This window comes from Musca domestica, unplaced genomic scaffold (genome assembly GCF_030504385.1).
Source record: "Musca domestica strain aabys unplaced genomic scaffold, Musca_domestica.polishedcontigs.V.1.1 2, whole genome shotgun sequence".
In the NCBI taxonomy this organism is placed as follows: Eukaryota; Metazoa; Arthropoda; class Insecta; order Diptera; family Muscidae; genus Musca; species Musca domestica.
The window spans coordinates 38,157,638-38,180,798 of record NW_026712249.1 but is presented as its reverse complement, the minus strand read 5'-3'; the positions used below and the strand labels follow the sequence as shown (position 1 = coordinate 38,180,798).

The window sequence follows — 23,161 nt, the reverse complement described above, 5'->3', positions numbered from 1 at the left end:
TTCGGTTTTTTTTTGGTAAGCCCATATTTTACATACACATACACACAAATTAAGAAGTATAGAACGCCGGATTTTAATAGGGAAAAACGAGTCAAGCCCTTATTCAGCGCTGCTGATTAAATATTCTTGTATGTAGGAAACTTTTTTGAACCCGCTAAATGTCCTATTATTCAACCCTGCTGCATAAATATGTTGCTACAGAAACCTATGTACAAAACCATATTCAGCCTATAGCAGAAATCTAGTCAGCGAGGCTGAAAAAGGTTTCATCCATGCTTCTTTGAGAAAATACCTTCTTAACCGGGCTGAGAAGTGAACCGATTTTGTCCATTTTCGCACCTGACCTAGAACTGATGCAATCATTAAGATTTGCAAAGTTGGAGCAAAATAAGATTACCTTTTTTCTTTCTGTGCAGTAAAATATATATTCTTTTTTTTTTGAAAATTTCGACCTTTTGTTTAGGATGTGCCAAAAGGAGTGAACCGATATTGCGCACCTTCAAACTTGATCTAAGTTTTATAATAATATTAAGATGAACCAAGTTTCGACCAAATCGGATACTTCTTTCTTAGAGCTTTGTAAAGGAAAACCATTATTCGGTTGAGTTGAATAGAGTTCTTTTGTAGAGAAGCAAATATTATTTAAGCCCGACTGAAGTCAGTTTTCTTGAGGAAATTTTCTGTAACAATTTTTGTTTTCTAAAGATCCAAATATCTCTTTAAAAAATATCAAGAGGTAGTCTAAGGTACGGAACGTTGCCTTATGTTCAAATCTCTTCAGGATCTCTCTTCAATTCATATGAACCCAAAATATGGAATTTCTTCAAGAATATCTTTGGCCTTTTTGGATTAGCAATGATCTAAGGAAGATATTTTTGAACAAATTCTATATTTTAGGTTTATATGAAGAAGGATCTTGAGGAGATATTGAACATAAGGCAACGTTCCGTACCTTAGACTACCTCTAGATCTTTTTTAAGGAGATCTTGGATTTTTAGAAAAAAAAAAAATAAATTGTTACAGAATATTTCCTCAAGAAAACTGACTTCAGCCGGTTTAAATATTTGCTTCTCTACAAAAGAACCTCTAATTAACTTACAATCAATCATTGTATAAGAACAAATTGTGGTTGCTGTCTTTGTTAAATGACTGGACGAAGTTTTTCCTTTTCTAGCTCATAAATACTCTATAAAATAATAATTCTCTTTTTTTTGATTGAAATGGTTAAAATTTTAAAAATTAAATTTAGAAATATTTGATTTTTTTAATTTTTTTATTATTTGGAGCATTTGGGGTTCTACTGTTTTTTTTTTTTTTTTTTTTTTTTTTTTTTTTTAAATAGGCAACTGCTCTAATTATCTACTTGAATGATTTTTTTCGTTCAACTTACATTCGAAGAACCCAATTTACTCCTCTTGACATTTCAACGAAAACAACAACAATAGCAAACACCAACGTAAATCAAATCTACGCACTCCAATTTACAATTATGTACAAAAATAGTAAAATTCGAATCCCGCCATTGACGTCAATCGCGCCCCTATGACTTCCATCTGTAGCCGCTGACACCACTTAGTTGCTTTTTTTGTTGTTTCACCACCAACAGCGTCATAATTATAACAACAACAAAAAAGTTCAGAACATTTAATGTTGACGAAATATTGATGATGCCCGTCCGTGTCTCTATTCTCTGCCATTTTGTACGTGATTCCAAGGTGGAAAAATCAATAAATGAAATACGAAATTTTTATTAACTTCCTAATTTCCATGCATGTGTCTGTGTGCGTGTGTGTGTGTGTGAAGAGGAATAATTTGATTTGCGTCTATTCGCTTGGCTCGTGTTCAATTAAGGCACGCAGTGTGATTTTTTATTGTATTTCCTGCGAATGAATGAAAAATATTTGGGAGAGGGAGAGAGAGGTGGTTTCTCAATTCCTAATAAGTCAGATTTTTTGCCCCCCTTATTAATTGAGGAGAAAAACTGTAACTATTTCGATTTATTTTCCCCTCTTCATATTTTTGTATTTTTACTATGTAGTTCGTTGAGTTGTGTACACACCTTCGAAATGTGTAAGTCATGTGAAACCGATTTACATCGCGTTTTCCATGTTAGCTAAATGCCAAATGCCAACTTCCAATCCCAATCGATTGATTCGGAATGATTGACTATCTATTTAGCTGAGGCTTAACAATCGGCCTACCTAGAATTTATACATGTCTACGTATGTATACATATGTATGTACATATGGATGTATGTATATTCTTATGACGGTTATCACATTATTTATGTGTGTGTGTGCGCTTGAGTGATTGTAAATATTCTCATTATTATTATTTACTTTTCTTATTGCCATGTATTTGTTGAATGTTGATTTTTAATGTTCACTTCCTATAAATAAAAGCAAAAAAATTATAGGAAGTCTTATCGTTTATTAGCGAGCCTCTCTCCAAAGTCAATGCAATTTAAATATAATTTTTTATTCAATTATTTTTGTAAACATGGGTTGTAATGTAAAAAAAAAATATAATTATAAATAAGTTTGGGTATATTAGGCCTATCCCTTTACTCAATACCAAAATTAGTACTTTTTGTATAATTTTTGTGCTAATTGCCAAATTTAGTCTCATTTAGTACAATTAAAGTACGCATATCAAAACCAGAACCTCTTTTTAAACCACAGAAACCAATCGAAGCCAGGATTTCAGCTCTATTCCTTCACCCAATAACAAATTTAGTACTACTTAGTACTTTTCGTACAGTTATAGTACACATTTCCAAAACCAGCTCCAAATTTTAATTCCTGATGACAACAGAGACCTCTATATAAAATTTAGGATTTTAGCTCTTTAATTTCCCCCATTGCCAAATTTAGTACAATTATAGTACGCATATCCAAAAACAGATCCTTCTCTCAACCACGGACACCAACAGTGACATCCATAGCAAATTTCAGGATTTTAGCTCTATTCCTTTACCCAATACCAAATTTGGTACTATTTAGTACTTTTCGTACAATTATAGCACACATTTTCGAAACCACCTCCAGATCATAATTCCGGATACCAAGAGAGAACTCAATATAAAATTTGAGGATTTCAGCCCCTAAATGTCCCCCATTACCAAATTTAGTACAATTATAGTACGCATATCTAAAATGAGATCCTTATCTCAACAACAGACACCAGCAAATTTCAGGATTTTTAGCTCTACTCCTTTACCCAATACCAAATTTGGTACTATTTAGTACTATTCGTACAATTATAACACTCATTTTCAAAACCACCACCATATCTCAGATATTAACAGACACCTCAATATTGAATTTGAGGATTTTAGCCCTATTCTTTCACCCAATACCAAATTTAGTACCATTTAGTACTCTTCGTACTCATTTATATTTATCGTAGGACTCATTTATAGGAAGTATTTCCAAGTCTCAAACACAGATCAGTAATCGAAACATAAAATTTAAATATTTTATCTCTATCCCCTCACCTAATACCTTATTTAGTACCATTTAATTATTTTCGTACAATTATAGTACACATTTCCAAAACCACTTCCATATCTCAATTCTATATACCTAACGGTGACTACAATATCACATGTCGGGATTCTAGCTCTTTACCTTCATCCAATACCAAATGCAGTACTATTTAGTACTTTTCTTACAAATATAGTACGCATTTCCAGAACCACATCCATATCTCAATTCCAAATAATAACAGAAATCTAAATATCAAATTTTAGGATTCCAGCCATATCCCTTCAACCAATACCAAATTTAGTACCATTTAGTACTCTTAGTACAAATATAGGACTCATTTATAGGACCTATCCCCTCACCTAATATCAAATACAGTACCATTCAGTACTTTTCGTACAATTATAGTACACACCTCCGAAACTACCTCCAAATGTCCAGGCTACATATAAACAGCAACCTAAATGCCAAATTTGAGATTTCAAGTACTATCTGTTCACATAATACCAAATTGTACCAAAAGTAGTACTATTTAGTACTTTTCGTGCACTTGCAGTACCAAACCAAAACCACCTCTTTATCACAAACCTATCACCAACGGGGACACCAATACAAAATTTTTAAATTCCAGCTTCATCCATTCACCCTAGGCCAAACTGTTCCAATTTAGTACCATTTTGTACAGTTCGTACACATTCCCAAACCATCTCCATATATCGAACTAATTTCCAACATTGATTCTCATACCAAAGTTTTTAGTTTAGTACCATTTTAGAACTTTTCGTATCGTTAAAGTTCGATTTTGAATTTTTAAGTAATTACGGGCCCTTCTAAAGAAAAAATTGCGAAATAGCTCATATTCGAAACGCAGGGTGTATAATCTTTGCAATCTTCATATGGGTTCTATATTTCTTACAAATTCCTGACATGAACACTTTGTAAACATTTTTTGGAGGGGCTCTTCTCAAATCAAAAACATGAATCTTAGCGAAAAAATCTTTAGTGGGACCACTTGTTACTTAAAATCAATGTTTTTAGGAGGGCTATTAATTCTTCTTTATGAGAATTCTTCTAGTTTTTCTTTTTCTTTTATTGAGACATCCCATAAATTAATTTATTTTTGGAGATCAATCATCCAATAACCGGTTGTATAGGTTTCCATTGTACTTGGTTTTCCCAAATTGATTTCCCCAATTTATTTAGGTTTTCTAATTTTTTTCGTTTCTTTCGAAAACATCAAAATTAGCTTCGTCATCTTCGACTTTCATCCAATGTTCTCAGTTATAAAAATAATCTAATTAAATAATTAACAAATAGCTGTTAATAGATGCCATTAATTAGAGATGGAATTTTTTTGGAAATTACCGAAAACAAAACTTCTGTTATTGATATAAAAAGAACCAAAAAAAGTTGACTTACAATACAAGATGGGTTGAAATAGGCTGCCAAAATTATTTGAGCAATTTAATGTGTCGATCATGGGTGGCATGCCTATTCATGGGATTCATTCCAGTTCCTCACCATGATTTCTTTATCTTTCTCATTTGGTGTGGTCAATTTAGAAATTGATTTTTCGATCTGGGTCTTATTTGTGTCGAATCGTGGCTTGGAAAGGGTTTTTAGTTATATTATCAATATATTGGGCTTAAATCGGACTTATAACGAAAAGGAATCATAATGTCCTAAGACGAATGGTTTGGCAAAAAATCAGAATTTCATTTCGGTGTGACAAGAGAAATTCCACCCATTCAGATGTATAAATTTACAATATTGCAATATTTTGGATTTAGCTGCCTCTCTTTTAAGTACAATTTGGATAAGCTACCAAAGATATCTCGTAGGCTTTCAAATTTCATTTTTTTTATATGTGTGAATTTTGACTTAGCTGCCACACAGTCATACATCTCATCTTCAATTTACGGCCAAGTATTAGTTTTAAAAAATAAAATGTATGTTTTTATTGCTAGTAATACATTTTTTTAATACTCTTCATTTTCTTTTTAAGAATTTCAATAATTTTGACTTAGCTGCCACTTTTATACGTCACATTTTGAGTTAACTTTTACGAAAATTGTATATGATTCAGGTATATACAATAAAAATTGTTCTTATAAAAATGATACCGAAGCTAAGTGAAATCTACTGTATTAGCATAAACCGAAGCTTTATATTTTAAAATATTTAATTAAATTGATTATACACTCATACAAATATTCAGTAAATTAAAATCGATTAGATTTATTTTTTGGAAATTTTTCAGTAGCTTCAACTGCAGATTTAGAATTTTTATAAGAGTTTTAAGAGATTTTAATTTAAATTCATTTAGATTTATAAAAGAGGGACTTGTAAGTTTAGAATAGAAAATTTTTAGAATATTTTTATACAGAGTTATGGTAGCTGATCTTGTATAAATTTTGGATCATGCAATTGAAAAATAATTTATTTTATAAGTAATTAATAATTTGCTTCATTTCCATAAAACAAATTCATTTCATATTTATTCCCTAATTACTTTCATTGTCATCTTTCCCCCACCTGAAGATCACTTTTTTTTGTTTGTTTTGAGAAAAAAACAAGTAAAAAAACATTAAGTTCGCCCGGGCCAAACTTTTAATACCCTCCACCCTAGGGTAAAAGAACATTAGAAGAAATGTGGCAAAAAACATTAAAATGCCGAATATCGGGAGGTACCGTTATATAGGGGCTACACCAACACGTGCACCTATAATTACAATGTTTCGCCACACGAACTAGGACCAATTATGACCCACAAATACCAACTTTTACACAAATCAGTGAAAAAATGTGGCATAAATCATCAAAATACCGAATATCGGTAGGTACCGTTATATGGGGGCTATACCAAAACGTGGACCTATACATGCAATGTTTTGCCACACGCTCAGGGACCCGTCATGACCTACAAATACCAATTTTCAGATAAATCCGTGAAAAAATGTGGCATAAATCATCAAAATACCGAATATCGGGAGGTACCGTTATATGGGGACTATACCAGAACGTGGACCGATATATCTTATTTTCAATACCAACCATCCTAGGGACAATACACACACTTGTGCCAAATTTCAAAGGTCTACGTCAAATAATGTGGGCTCTATCGTGATTTCAACAGACAGACGGACAGACAGACAGACAGACGGACATCGCTAAATCGTCTTAGAATTTTATGCTGATTATGAATATACGACGGGTCTACGACGAATATTTAGAGGTGTTACAAACGGAATGACAAAGTTAATATACCCTCCTACCCATGGTGGAGGGTATAAAAATATCACAACAATCATCAGTGGCGACAAAAAAACAAATCTTATGGCTAGCTACGTTTGCATGCAGCTAGGCAGGTGGGTAGGTAGGTTGCTAAAACTAAGCAGCAGCGAGGCGGTAAATGGCAAAAGCATTTAACGCGTCATTGAAATTGACAGCAAACACACGGTTTTTTGTTTTTTTTTTTTTTTGCTCTCAAAACAATAACACTTTTACTTGGGTTCTGAGATTTGTATGCCCCTTCGATTTGTTTGCTTTTTTTCGTGTTTTTTTATTTGTCGGTCGTCTTAAAAATACATTTTTGTGCTAAATATATTTGTTCAACCACTTAGGCATTGATTTGTAGGTATTCAGAAGTTTTTTTTTTTGGTTTTGTGTGATTTTCGTTTGCTACTAGAAAAAAAAAATAAATACTTTGTTGTGATTTGCCTACAGAAATGACCTTGCAATTTTGTTTTTGGGTCGATTTTTTTTGGTTTATGGCATAGGAAGAAGACGCAATTTGCTAGGAATTTATTGCATTTGGAGTGAGATGAGATCCAATTTATGACGTACATGGGGGCATATCCGCCGGATGTATGTCAAACTGATTTATATTTAAGCTTTGACGTATTTGCCTTGGCATTCCAAAATAGTAGAATATTCAGAAATATTCAACGGTACCTCCCGATATTCGGTATTTTGATTTTATCGACATTAATACCGGTTTTTTCAAGTTTCGCATTTGAATATTGTAATGGCTTAATGACAAATGTTACATGCGCAGGTTCACGTCGTCATATAGACCCTAATATAATAGCTACATTCGGTATTTTTAAGATTTTAACAGAATTTCTAACGGATTTTATTGTTTTTGAGAATTGCCAAATTCGTTCCAAACAGTGGAGGGTTTTCAAAGTTCGGCCCGGCCGAACTTGCAGCTTTTTTTCTTGTTTTTTTTTTTCATTTTCAAAATTTCCGCCACATAAATATTTACGTTCACCCGAATTTCCTGGTAAACATATCCAGGCTTTCCTCACATGATAATCTCATGTGGCGATGATATTTTGCCCCATATTTCCTTGGCCAAAGTCGTTTTGTTTCAACACCTCACAACGGTGATGGCTTCATGTTCGCTTTGTTATTTTGAAAATGATATTTGAACTTTGGTTCCAGAGACCGTTTTGTTTTCTTCTTCTTCTTATGGTTAATCTTTCGATGGTTATCTGCGTTTCAATTTCCATCTAAAATATCAGGCGAACAGTTGACGAGTGCAAGTAACTCTTTTTCGCAAAAAAAAAAAAAAAAATCATTTTGTGTTTTTGTTTTGTTTTAATTTCATTATCTGCGTGTGAGCGTTATCATTTCAACAAAACGACCACCAGACCAGAAACTACGTATTTTCGCCGTTGCTGTTTTACGTTTTTCATTTTAATACAAGTGTCTGCCTTCTCTCGTATATACACACATACATACACATTTATGTGTATTTTTATATAGTTACCATTAGCATTTTTAAGGTGTTGCTGGTTAACTCGGTGCTGGTTGCCCTTCTCAGCCTCGGCGGGTCTGTCTGTTCGCCTGCCTTTGATTTGTTTCCATTAGATAAGATAAGCGAGTCTATTTCACCTGTTGCTCGTCGTTTTGCCTGTCTCAAAGCTGTCTCAAACAGTGTAAATATTAACAAAACGATTACCAAGCTCGGTAGCTGGTGGAGCAGATACTTTGAGATATATGTTAATATTTTTTTTAAATTATTCTATATTTCTTAAATTATCTCTCTTTTTTGGATTTTTTTATTTCTACGAGAAATTGGGTTGTTATTTTCACATATTCCTTTGATATCTTATCTTCCCAGACACTTAAAAAGTAAAAGGGGTTTTTTGAGGTACAACATAGCCCATCATGTGTTTACATAGAAGATTATAATGTTATACTCTTATCGGGGATATGATAGTATCGAAAGTCCAATATGTCAGAAGCGAACATTTGTTTTGACCGTCTTTGTAAGATTCCATTGTTTTGAAAAAAATTACGAAAAAAGTCAAATAAAAAAGAATGGACAAAGTTTTTATGACCTCCAACATTGTCAGATACCATATCGCACGATTTTATGTTAGAGTCTTATAGAAACGGAGGCCAGCTCGTCTATAGAGACTAGCTGGGAGCCAACTCGTCTATAGAGACTAGCTGGAGGCCAGCTCGTCTATAGAGGCTAGCTTGAGGCCAGCTCGTCTATAGAGGCTAGCTGGAGGCCCGCTCGTCTACCGAGGCTAGCTGGAGGACAGCCCGTCTATAGAGGCTAGCTGGAGGCCAGCCCGTCTATAGAGGCTAGCTGGAGGCCAGCCCGTCTATAGAGGCTAGCTGGAGGCCAGCCCGTCTATAGAGGCTAGCTGGAGGCCAGCCCGTCTATAGAGGCTAGCTGGAGGCCAGCTCGTCTATAGAGGCTAGCTCGTCTATAGAAGCTAGCTGGAGGCCAGCTCGTCTATAGAAGCTAGCTGGAGGCCAGCTCGTCTATAGAGGCTAGCTGGAGGCCAGTCCCTCTATAGAGACTAGCTGGAGGCCAGCTCGTCTATAGAGACTAGCCAGAGGCCAGCTCGTCTATAGAGACCAGCTGGAGGCCAGCTCGTCTATAGAGACCAGCTGGAGGCCAGCTCGTCTATAGAGACCAGCTGGAAGCCAGCTCGTCTATAGAGACCAGCTGGAAGCCAGCTCGTCTATAGAGACCAGCTGGAGGCCAGCTCGTCTATAGAGACCAGCTGGTGGCCAGCTCGTCTGTAGAGACCAGCTGGTGGCCAGCTCGTCTATAGAGACCAGCTGGTGGCCAGCTCGTCTATAGAGACCAGCTGGTGGCCAGCTCGTCTATAGAGACCAGCTGGTGGCCAGCTCGTCTATAGAGACCAGCTGGTGGCCAGCTCGTCTATAGAGACCAGCTGGTGGCCAGCTCGTCTATAGAGACCAGCTGGTGGCCAGCTCGTCTATAGAGACCAGCTGGTGGCCAGCTCGTCTATAGAGACCAGCTGGTGGCCAGCTCGTCTATAGAGACCAGCTGGTGGCCAGCTCGTCTATAGAGACCAGCTGGTGGCCAGCTCGTCTATAGAGACCAGCTGGTGGCCAGCTCGTCTATAGAGACCAGCTGGTGGCCAGCTCGTCTATAGAGACCAGCTGGTGGCCAGCTCGTCTATAGAGACCAGCTGGTGGCCAGCTCGTCTATAGAGACCAGCTGGTGGCCAGCTCGTCTATAGAGACCAGCTGGTGGCCAGCTCGTCTATAGAGACCAGCTGGTGGCCAGCTCGTCTATAGAGACCAGCTGGTGGCCAGCTCGTCTATAGAGACCAGCTGGTGGCCAGCTCGTCTATAGAGACGTTGTAGGCTTAGATTCCACTGCTGATCGAGCAGTGTTTCGGCATTCTGAGTTCGTAAAGAGTACTTTTTTTAAAAGATGACTTGTTAATTTCAAAATAATAAAACATAAAGCCTGTAAATACCGCATATACCGCATTTATAAATAAATCATCTTAAATAGGAAACATCATTTGTATGTGATTTCGCTATAAATTAAAGAAGGCAAATGACTGAAAAATCCCCTCATATTTTACAAAAAAAAAAAATTCCCTGATTTTGTACATAATTCTCAGCCTGTTAAGTTTTGAATAACCAAAACAAGCAAAATCTAAAATAAGCATCCGGTCCTCTTTATATTTCACAAATCCCATTATTTATACTACCGCTAGATCTGACGTGAAGATGGTATACAACGGTCCACTTCATCTGGTAACCCCAATACAGCACCCCCACCCCAAAGGGTTAAAATTTTGAATATCCATGAAGCTCATTAAACACGAAATTAACATCTGATTCCATTTAGACATCAACACAAGATTAGTAGAGATCGAATTTATTTAGGTACCTCACCCACAAAGGCTCAATTCATTTATCTGTCATATTTAAATATTTCTATTATTTATTCGTCGGAAACCCCAAAAATTCGTCGGAGGCCACCTGATCAGAATAAAATTATAAGGCAATTAATATTAAAATCGCCATAGAGTCCATTTTATTTTACCTACAGCTTTGTATTCTATGCTGGCTGATTGATATTGAAAATGGATTGTAGTGGTCCAGGTTTAGGCATGACCCCTATAGAACCATACCTCCCGATTTTCGGTATTTTGGGAGTTTCTGCCAAAATTTCCAACCAAATTAGATGAAACTTAACAATTAGGGTTTTTGAAGGGTTAGTTCTACCTTTGCAAAAAGGTGTTCGATTCAGGTTCACTAATTGGCATAAACCCAATAGAACTGTACCTCCCGATTTTCTGTATTTTGAAGGTTTTTGCCACAAATAAGCTTGCTTTGCATTTGGGGTTCTTGTTGGGTCTTTTCTCTCCTTGAAAAAAAATTTTTACTACAGACCCCCTAATTGATGTAGCCCCCATATAATGGTACCTGCCGATTTTTGGGTATTTCGAAATTTCTTTGCCACAATTTCCAACCAAATCAGCTGAAACTTGACAATTGGATTTCTCGGAAGGCCAGTCCTCTCCTTGCCAAAAAGTTTGCTTTAGGTCTTCTAATTGGTATAGTCTCAATAGCTCCTGATTTTCAGTATTTTGAAGCTTTCTGCCACAGTTTCCAACCAAATTAGATGGTTTTATAGGTTTCACGATTTGGGTTATTTTTATTTTTATTTCTTCTTTCTTTAAAAAGGATCGATATTCTAAGATAACATATTCTAATATTTTTATTTTGAATTAAATAGGATATGTAATACTATTTTATAATGATGACATTTGAGTCCAAATCTGTAAGCCACTCCTCTTCTCACGTACTCCGTATATAGGTCAATGGACCCTGTCATCTAAGATATTCACAATATGCCCTCCTTTACTACTGAAATCCACTTATTCACCGAAATAATAAAAAATCCAAACACAATTCTTTATTCACCAAAATTTCTGGGAAATTCCTCTTCACATCAATCAAGAAGAAGACCTAGCTAGGCCCACTCATTGCACTTACCCCAAAAACAAAACAAAATAATGCCGTTCATACGAATTTTAAATCCAAAAAACACAACAAAAAAAAAAATCCCAATGAATGAAACATTCGGCCGTTGAAGGCAGACAACAACAAAAAACATCCGAGCAGATGTGGGAAAGTATTGAACTGTCGTGTTTTTTATTTTTTGTTTTGATTTCGATATAGAAAAAAAAACAGGCCAAAACAAAAAAAAAAAAATAAAATAAAAAAAAATATTTTTCGCTTTATCGTTTAAGTATTGAATCATATGGCAGCGATACTGCGGCTGGGTTGGTTGAATGCTTGCTAGCGGCTGCTCGTTCGATGGCTGGGTGAACCCATTTGGCGTATGAGTCATTTATTCACGATATTAAAATAACGTCACTGTATTGTTATTATTTTGTTGTTGTTTTTGCTGCTGCTACTGCTGCGCCGGTATTGGTTTTGCCATCTTCGTCGTTGGTCGTTGTCGTCGCTGCTTTTTTTTGTTTTTGCTAAAATAGGGAATATCACCGCAATTCATTTAAAATGTCTAAAGCCGAACGCTGCAGCCAACAGTTGTCAGAAATAATTTCAACAAAACGGACGTTCAATGAAATTAATAATCAGAATAAACGAAAACCACCACCAACAACAACAACATCAAAGTGAAGTGAATAATAATGTTGAGAATAAAAGAACAATTACTGAGCTATACAATGTTTTGGCGGCGCAATGCCATAATTGGAGGTATAGATTTCAAACACGATTTACGAAATGTGTAATAAAAACCAAAAACAATTAACAAAAAATAGAAAAACAAAAACAAAAAAATTTAATTAAATTTAAAAACAAAAAAAACGAAACTGAAAGTGAATTTCATTTAACGTCTCTGTGTTGTTTGTTTCTCTTCCTCTCTTCTCTTCTCTCTCTCTCTCTTGCAGATGACACTATGCAACGTAACAGTAGCAAAGCAAGTCATGCATCATTGTCATCTCCCACCACATCCAATCACAACAATCAAAATAAATCCCACAGCAAAGATCATCATCATCATCACCAGTCATCATCCCACATTTCATCCTCAACGAGTGGTCATGGCAAAAACTCTAATCACGACTCCTCCGATTCGGGTATCTCAACTGGCAGTGGTCATCAGCATCATGCCAATAGTTCTTCGGCCACCTCGAAACAGCGCAAATCTCGCGGTAATAACAAACGTCAAGATGGCACTTCGAATGCTGGAAATTCCACGGCCACCAATGGTAGTGGCCAGCAGCAGCAACAAAAACAACAACAGCAACAACGTGGCGCTGCCTCAACGGCTTTTACGGTGAATGATTGGTTGCAAAACGATTTGTATTGTTACGAGAGACGGCGGTATTTAGCTTCATGCGGCGAAGGTGAGTAATCATTTTGTCCATGCGAACGAAGTACTTGAGCGGTTAGTTTTCTTTTTTCTGCTTCGACTTCGGCTTCGGCCTCTTATCATGGTGGAATTTCATAATTTGAAATAGTTTTGTCATCAGTCAGCATGATTTGCATGATAGGAGGCCAAGTGTGTTTAGTGAATGTGATACTGAGTTGGGAGTGTCGGGGAATTACTCTCTCTCTCTCTCTCTATTCAGAGAGGGGGGTTTCATAAGTTGTAAGAATTTGCCTTCGGTTAGCGGAGACCACGACAAAATATGGAAGGCTGATATAAATCAGGGTGATTTGCATGAAAATCAACTAAAAATGTTGGGAACAACTTAAAAAACTATCGGTCGATTTTTCCGACAGATGTATACCCCCACAGCCAATGTTCGATTATTTAAATATATTCTGAGATCTGTTATGATTATTCAAATTGTTGACCCTCTATGGAGTAGGTTCAGAAGAAATGGGCCAATATTGTCCATTTCGTTTCGGACCTAAATAAATATGATGTAAATATTGTGACGTGCCAGTTTTGGACCCTATCGAATATATAATAATATTTTTGAAAATCTTGAAATGAGCTTGAGATACCGGGTATGGTCGACCGAAGTATTCCATTTTCATACTTCATCTAATACAGATACAAAAATTGGTGTGGGCAAAATTACAAAAAAAAAATCTAATATTTTTATCCAATTCTATGTGAAGTCATAAATTCCATATTCATCTTAGGTTTCGGGTTAAGAGAAATATTTAGATACAGCGCTTGTAATGAATCGCTGACTTGTTTCGCAATTTATGACCTATAATGGAATGGAAAATTGTAACACTTTATGGGTGGAGGTACCAGAAGGAGTGGACCGATATATTTCATCTTCACAGCAGATCTTGTGTTAGTAGAAATAATGGCATGTGTGAAATATAAAGGGAGCCGAAAGCTTATTTCCGTTTTTATCACCGATTTGGTTATTCAAAATTTTGACCCTTTGTGGGGGAGGTACCAGGAGGAATGGTGCGACCTCTACCATCGTTATAACAGATCTGGTGCTGATGAAAATATTGAGATGTGCCATGTCTGAATGGAATCTTCTGTTACTATTACGTTTTATGAGCTCCGTAACTATTCCAAATACTGACCCTTTGTTGGGGGAGGTATAAAAAGGAGTGGATCTTGTGTAAAATATGAAGACAACCGGATGCTTATTTCGGATTTTATAACCGTTTTTGGTTCTTCAAAATGTTGACCCTTTGTGGGGGAAGTACCAGAAGGAATGCTCCGATCTCTACCATCTTTATAACAGATCTGGTGTTGATGGAAATACTGAGATGTACCAAGTCTAAATGGAATCGGATACTAATTTCGCGTTTTATGAACTTCATGAATATAGAAAATGTTGACCCTTTTGAGGAGAAGGTACCAAAAGGAGTGAACCGATATATTCCATCTTCCCACCAGAACTTGGGTTAATAAAAATATTGTGATGCGTGTAATTTAAAGACAATCGGACTCTTACGTCACATTTTATAAGAGTTATGATTATTCAAAATGTTGACCCTTTGTGGGGTAGGTACTTTATGGAGTGGGCCGATATTGTCCATTTTCACACCTGACCTAGCACTGATGCAAATATTAGGATATGCAAAGTTTTAGCAAAAACTGATTGTCCTTTCTCTTTCTGCGCAGGAAATTATTTTCTGTGCAAATGTTGACATTTTGTGGGGGAGGTACCAGAATGATAGGACCGATATTGTCCATCTCCGAACTAGGTCTATGTTTGACAATAATATTACGATGTACCAAGTTTGGATGAAATCGGTTACTCGCTATATACCCTCTCTAGCCATATTGCTGAGGGCATATTGCTGAGGGTATTGGGCGCCATTTTATATAGAAGGAAAAACTGATTAAAAATTATGGTAATATCTTCATTATTACAATATGGTATTGGTCTGGCAATAATCTACAGATATATGTCATATCAAGCCTTGAGGAAAATATTTTAAGTCAGGGAAAATTGTCCTAGACTTTGGAACACTTGGAAGGTTAATTTTTTAGTCCTGGATGGGAAAACATATGAAAGATGGCCAAATCGTCATTATTACAAGATCAGAAATAACTGGAGCCAATATTCTACAAATGCATGTCAAATCAAGGGCAAAATAATATATTTCTAAACCAATATATATGTGTCATATTGGGCGCCATTTTTACAGAAAATATTAATTCTTTTGCAGTGACGAGAACACAAGGCATATATTCAAATCGTAGACCTATATCCGGACTATTTAAATAAACTATATCTTAAACCAAAAGCAAAAAGTTTTATGGCATTTTAAATTAAAATTTGGGTATGCCATGTTGGGAGCCATTTTTGTTCAAGGAAGGGAAACCCTATTAAAAAAATATGGCTATATTTCTAAAATTACAGTGTGACTAATTCATAATTTTTTACTAATTATTATTTATTAAACCCCAAGCACAAGATTATATGGAGAATTAAATTCAAATCAAGACATTTCATATTGGGCGCCATTTTTGTTTAAGTATGGGAAAACTATGAAAAAATATGGCTATATTGCCACTATTACAGTGTGAATATCAGCAGGTTATAAAGAGGCTTAAACCTTCAACTCTTTGAAAAATCAAGAGTCAAGAAACCGTTTTTTAACGCCTTAGAAACACGTTCGCTCCCGATTCCCTTTATTTTTGGAATTTTTAATTGTTTACAAATTTGTTTATTTATGATGAAAATCGTTGAAATATGAGGTTACCACACCCAGGGACCCGTTATAACCTCTTCCCGGAGTTCCTCAACCCCTAATTAAGCCCTTTTTTGCTTTCGAAAACTGCGCACAACCACAAAAAAAATTTAAAAAAATCAACAAAAAAAAAAAGCCAGCAAAAAATCCAGCTGATGAAACATGGAAAAGCAATTGCAAAGCGAGTGGTTTTTGTTTACAAAACGAAATTGCGACTTAGTAACTCAAGTAAACAAATCGAATCGTCTTTCCAAAAATGTAAAAACAAAAAAAACACAAAAAAGGTTACTAAACCTCTAACCCTAATCCAATGAACTGCAATGGTGCGCCGCCAATGTGTGTTATCAGGAACGAGCCGATGCCGCCGCCACGCGTTGCAAATAAAAAAAAAAAAAAACAAATTAATTTTTGTAAAGCTAATGCACTCAAAGTAAACAAAAGAACAAACACACCTTCAAGCCAAACATGAACCTTAAGCTATTTTTATAAAAAAAAATGTATGATAATTCATGATTTCTATTGCCACCGACCAGGTAGTCACCTCTTAGGCAATGACTCATTTCTCGGCTGGGGTGTCTTTCCCAATAATTGTACAAAAACAAAACATGACGTGTATTTTCTTCAAAGAAATAACGAAAAAAAAAACAGAGAAATACACAGAACTTATGAATGAATTAAATCAACAACTGCACAAATACTAAACTTTGGAGGAATTAAATAGTATTATTCATTTCAATTTTACTACGAACCGCCGGCAACAAAGCCAGCCATAGTTGTTGTAAATATTGGTAGTAAAATTCAAAAGGGAGGGTATATTGTATAATTATTTGGTTTGTGATGTCATTTTGCATTTTGCAGGAAGGCGGCACACTTGGAGGCGAAAACAATTAAGAAAATTTTAAAATAATAGCAATAAAAAAAACAATACTACAAAAGTGTGAAAAAATAATAACGAAAAATATTGCAAAATTTATTTAGCCACCAGGCATGGGGGCGGGACTCATAAAAACAAATTAAATTCCATGCAATGTTGCAGATATTAGTAGCAGCTAACTTAAAGTCTTAAGGCTCTAATAGTTTTCCCAATTATTATTCACACCCCTGTTTTGGGGGACCACCCCCTTGTTTTGGTATTCTTCTGATCAAATGGTGATAAATAAATTTCAATCACCAAAGTTCTAAGTCCATATGCAAATTAAGTTTTCAAATATTTTTTTTTTTACCGCAGACTCACGTTTCAACCATCAAATTGATTTGTCATGAATGAAAAATCGGACTCCATAGTTACATATGATTCTAAAAATAGCATATTATATGTTTTGCTCAGAGTTGCGAAGGGGTCTTAATTGGCATTATCAATCGGTTTCTATTTATTTTATTTGCTTAGAAATAAATCCAAATGATTCATCCATTGATTAGGTTTTTTTTTCGATTTTTGGCTAGATTTGTATTAATACTCAAACGAATTCTTTATAAGGCAAGAACGATTTTTTTCGATTCAAAATGTGAGTCACTGCCTAGCATAGAAACCAATTGTTTAAATATTTTCATAAACAAGTTAAAAATAGACTTGTGGTCGGATATATTTATAAATAATTTAAATTAATTTTTAAATATTAAATATGGACAAATATTGGACAATGACATCTGATGACATCTACTCTACAGCAGATAAACTCAAAATTTATCTACCTCATAGTAGATGACATCTACTCTATAGTAGATGACATCGGATGACATCTACTCCACCGTGGATGACATCAGAAGACATCTACTCCACAGTAGATGCCATCATAAAACATCTACTTCACAGTAAATGGCATCGGAAGACATCTACTTCACAGTAGATGACATCGGAAGACTTCAAAGTAGATGACAATGGATGACATCTACTTCACAGTAGATGACACCTGGGACAATCAAATCTGCAGTTGATGACTCTATCGTAGATGACTTCGAACGTCATCTACTCTATCGTAGATAACTTCGAACGTCATCTACTCTATCGTAGATGACTTCGAACGTCATCTACTCTATCGTAGATGACTTCGAACGTCATCTACTCTATAGTAGATGACCTCGAACGTCATCTACTCTATAGTAGATGACTTCGAACGTCATCTACTCTTCCGTAGATGACATCGAACGTCATCTGCTCTGTCATAGATGACTTCAAACGTCAACTACTCTATCGTAGATGACTTTGAATTTTATCTACTCTATCGTAGACGACTTCGAATGTTATCTACTCTATCGAAGATTACTTCGAACTTCATGTACTTATCGTAGAGGACGTCGGACGTCATCTACTCTGTCGTAGATGTCTTCGAATGTCATATCCTCTATCGTAGATGACTTCGAATTTTATCTACTTTATCGCAGATGACACTTAAGGTCATCTACTCTACAGAAGATGAAACCTGGTGTCAAATTCGCTATAGAAGAAGACGTCTGGGGACATTCTCTCTATAGAAGATTACATCAAAGTTATCTACCCTACCGTAGATGGCTTCAATGCGATCTAGTTTTTAACAGTTATTAAAGACTATTTCATAGGGACCTTTTGTACCTCTCCAAACTGCGCAAATTCAGACCATATCATAATTATAAATACCCACCATATAAAGGCAATGCGAATTCTACGATTAGATCTCACATATCAAATTTCATTGGAAAAAATATATTTAATGCCATACAAGCGAAGTACTTCTTGATAAGACTGACGGTGGCATAAAAAAAAACTAGGAAATGAACACTACATTGTTAAGATTCCAGTCATAAAGATAATGGCTGTTATCACCAGAAATTTACTATATCACTTTACTAAAATAGTTATGGCTTTCAAATATCTGGAGAAGGAGGTCTGCTGTAAATCAATAGCCATTCGATGAGTTAATCAAAACAAATGAATATAGGGCCTACCTCAATGTGTTTTTGGGTAGATAGAAATTAGAAGAGAATATATATTTTTACTCTTTTATTTGCTCTCCCTATCTCTCTTTCTTTCTCTGTTTAGCTAAAGGCAGAGAGTACAATGTGAAGCCTTAGTCTCGTAACTTTGACTTGAAAAAGAAATCTGGTTCTTCTGCAAGATTAAGAAATATTTCAAAAAACAAACCACTCTGCGCCTGGCGCCCAACGTTGACATAAATTAAACGCCTTTTAAAATTAATAGGTCTGATTAAAATTCGTTCTTTGTTGAAGATTAGAATTAATGATTGTTGGAATTTGAATATTGCTTAATTAAATGAAAAAAAATATATCAAAATATTTTATCTTTGAAGTATTTTTTTTGGCAGTTGCTAAAGAAACGTTTTTTTTTTTTGTTTTTTCAAAAACGTTTTTCAATGAAGCGTTAATACAGTTTTCAAATTTAATTGCAGTTGACACTAATTAAGATAAACAAAAAACTAAAATCCACAATCAAACAATCTTTGGTTTAAATCCAACAATACTCAAGACTTATGTCATCCATAGCCGACAACTACGGCTCGACTTGGTAGTCGCCATCAAAAACACACTGCGAACTAAGTTTTAATTTATTATTACATTTAGAATGTTTTATTTTGACTTCCACTCAATAATCACTTGGAAGACAAAAGAATTGCCGCACAATGTCACACAATGAGACAATCGACAAAGCCCGAAGCACCACCACGGCAACAACAACAAAGAGGGCAAAAAATACAACAACTTTTAATCTGAATATTTATATATGATCATATCTATAGAACGATTACTAGCTATCCACCAATCAACCTACCTGCCAGAACAGCCTAACTTCCACCACTCGCCTCCCCTCCCCTCTTCTTCTTGGCCCACGGGCAATTTACGTGGTGGACAAAACGCTTTGTCATACGTATTAAATTAACTGGCAAACTGTCTACTTAGATATATCAACAAATATATCGCTCTCGCTTAACAATACAAACGAGAATGCGAGATCATTGGACGTCGCACGGACGCCGTTGTCGGTCTTTTATGCATTTTATACTTTGTCATGCAAAGCACAAACCGAAATCAGCAATTGTTCGAGTGGCACAAATTTTCAAATTGAATTTTTCTAGAGAAGTGAACAAATACGACTACAACAAAAACAGCAACAAAAGAGAGCGAATAAAAATTAAATGTAACAAATAGAACACAAACATTTTTATTTTTCGTTCAAACTAAGGCAAACAGAAATTGGCGGAAAAAAAGTTTTGGGGAGGAGAAAAAATCACGACAAGTGTGTTTGGGGATTAACACTGGCCGACAAAGATTTTTCAGGGATGCCAATTTTTAAATTGCGGGGTTTTTTGCTTTTTGAAAAAGAACACTGAGGTCATCTACTCCACAGTAGATGGCCACTGAGGTCATCTACTCTATTGTAGATGGTCACTGAGGTCATCTACTCTATTATAGATGGCCACTGAGGTCATCTACTCTATTGTAGATGACCACTGAGGTCATCTACTCTATTGTAGATGACCACAGAGGTCATCTACTCCATTGTAGATGGCCACTGAGGTCATCTACTCTATTGTAGATGGCCACTGAGGTTATTTACCCTATTGTAGATGGCCACTGAGGTCATCTACTCTATTGTAGATGGCCACTGAGGTCATCTACTCTATTGTAGATGGCCACTGAGGTCATCTACTCTATTGTAGATGGCCACTGAGGTCATCTACTCTACAGTAGATGGCCACTGAGGTCATCTACTCTACTGTAGATGGCCACTGAGGTCATCTACTCTACAGTAGATGGCCACTGAGGTCATCTACTCTACAGTGGATGGCCACAGAGGTCATCTACTCTACAGTGGATGGCCACTGAGGTCATCTACTCTATTGTAGATGGCCACTGAGGTCATCTACTCTGTTGTAGATGGCCACTGAGGTCATCTACTCTGTTGTAGATGGCCACTGAGGTCATCTACTCTGTTGTAGATGGCCACTGAGGTCATCTACTCTATTGTAGATGGCCACTGAGGTCATCTACTCTATTGTAGATGGCCACTGAGGTCATCTACTCTATTGTAGATGGCCACTGAGGTCATCTACTCTATTGTAGATGGCCACTGAGGTCATCTACTCTATTGTAGATGGCCACTGAGGTCATCTACTCTATTGTAGATGACCACTGAGGTCATCTACTCTATTGTAGTTGGCCAGTGAGGTCTTCTGCTCTTTTGTAGTTGGCCACTGAGGTCTTCTGCTCTATTGTAGATGGCCACTGAGGTCATCTACTCTATTGTAGATGGCCTCTGAGGTCATCTACTCTATTGTAGATGGCCACTGAGGTCATCTACTCTATTGTAGATGACCACTGAGGTCATCTACTCTATTGTAGTTGGCCAGTGAGGTCTTCTGCTCTTTTGTAGTTGGCCACTGAGGTCTTCTGCTCTATTGTAGATGGCCACTGAGGTCATCTACTATATTGTAGATGGCCTCTGAGGTCATCTACTCTATTGTAGATGGCCACTGAGGTCATCTACTCTATTGTAGATGGCCACTGAGGTCATCTGTAGAGCAGATGACCTCAGCTGTTATCTTCTGTAAAGCAGAGGACCTCCGATATCATCTTCTGTAAAGCAGATGACCTCGAATGTCATCCATAGTATTTTATAGGACGAAATGGATACTACAGCCTAAGATAGAAAGTTGCCTGTGCAGATCCACGTCTTCGTATAGTTACCATATAACGCTACCTCCCGATATTCGGTATTTTAGTGATTTAAGCGACATTATTAACCGAAATTGTTTCAAATTTGGTATTTGAAGTTCGTAATGGATACTACAGCCTATGACAGAAAATTGTCTGTGGAGATCCAAGTCTTCTTATAGCCCCCATATAACGGAACACCCGATATTCGGTATTTTGATGATTTTAGCGTCATTATTAACCAGAATTGTTTCAAATTACGTATTTAGAGTTCGTAATAGGAACTACAGTCTGTGACAGGAAATTGTATTTGCAGGTCCAGGTCTTCGTATAGGCCCCATATATCAGTACCTCCCTATATTCGGTATTTTGACGATTTTAGGTACAATACCCACTGAAATTGTTTGAGATGTCGTATTTGAAGTTCGTAATGGATACTACAGCCTGTGACAGAAAATTGTCTATGCTGGTCCGGGACTTCGCACAGCTCTGATATAGCAGTACCTCTCTATATACTATATTTAGCTACATTATTCACCGTTTATTTTAAGGTTTCGAATTTGAATATGGTAATGGGTTATGACAAAAAATGCTTATGAAGGTCCACTTCGTATGGACCCCAATATAACGGCTATATTGGGTATTTTTAAAATTTCAACAGAATTTTTTAAGGATTTTATTTGAAAATTTCCAAATTCGTTCCAAATGGTGGTGGAGGGTATTCAAAGTTCGGCCCGGCCGAACTTACTGCTTTTTAACTTGTTGAACAATAAAACAGTTAAACAATTTTAGCCACACCAACGAGATTAAGTAAAAAAAAATCTAAGCCAGATATGTGTGTAAAGAAAATAGAGATGAAAGCAATTCAACGAAGCAGACTAGTGGCTAGACAACCGTAATGTAATTCAATTACACACTGTATTACACCTCCTTCGCCTCCTCACCACTTTGAGTGGTTAACAATAGAAATTATAAGTAATTCCATTAAGTAGAGCGAGAAAAAATATTTATTTTTAAAACTTTTTATCTTTCCACACACACATTGACTTATGGAGTGCTAGAATAGGTCTGTGGAGAAGCAAAAATAGAAACAAAGCAAAATAAACTGCCGGCTTTTTTCAAGGTTCTCTATTCACATGTTCTGTTCTGTCTGTCTGGCTGACTGCCTGGATGGATGGGAGAAAAAACCCCAGTTTTTCTGCCTAGTTTTTTTGTTTCATTGTTTATAATTTTGCTTGTGTATTCCTTAAGCGTTTCAGTTAATAATTCTATATTTATTTTAGAATTAAAAAGAAAAAAGCCAAAACAAAACAATTATACAAATATATACAAATCGGCAACTTTGTTTCGTTCTAATTGTTTGATTTCCAGTCACAATTTCAAATATTTTTGCTTCAATATTGCCTTGAGGCAAACATGTGCAAATGAAAAGTGCCAAGACGAAATTGTTTCAAGGAATTCCTAAATGAAATGGGGTTTTCCAATGACCCAGTTTAATAATAGAGCCATAACAGAAGTTAGAAAATGCTAGATTTTTATTTTCTGCTATAAAATAGCAAGGGTAAATTTTTGCTCATAT

At 36.0% G+C, this 23,161-nt stretch overlaps 1 protein-coding gene across 3 annotated transcripts in view; it reads left to right on the top strand.

Moving 5' to 3' along the window:
• Nucleotides 1–23,161, top strand: part of LOC101888243 (midnolin homolog) — a 173,591-nt gene that overhangs the window by 128,483 nt on the left and 21,947 nt on the right. For 2 of the 3 annotated variants that reach the window (XM_059122141.1, XM_005179470.4), the window contains exon 3: nucleotides 12,702–13,160. The exons of the other annotated variant lie outside the window; for it this stretch is intronic. In XM_059122141.1, coding sequence (XP_058978124.1) covers nucleotides 12,702–13,160 — 459 coding nt within the window. The remainder of the gene's footprint in view (nucleotides 1–12,701; nucleotides 13,161–23,161) is intronic. 3 annotated transcript variants of the gene reach the window in all.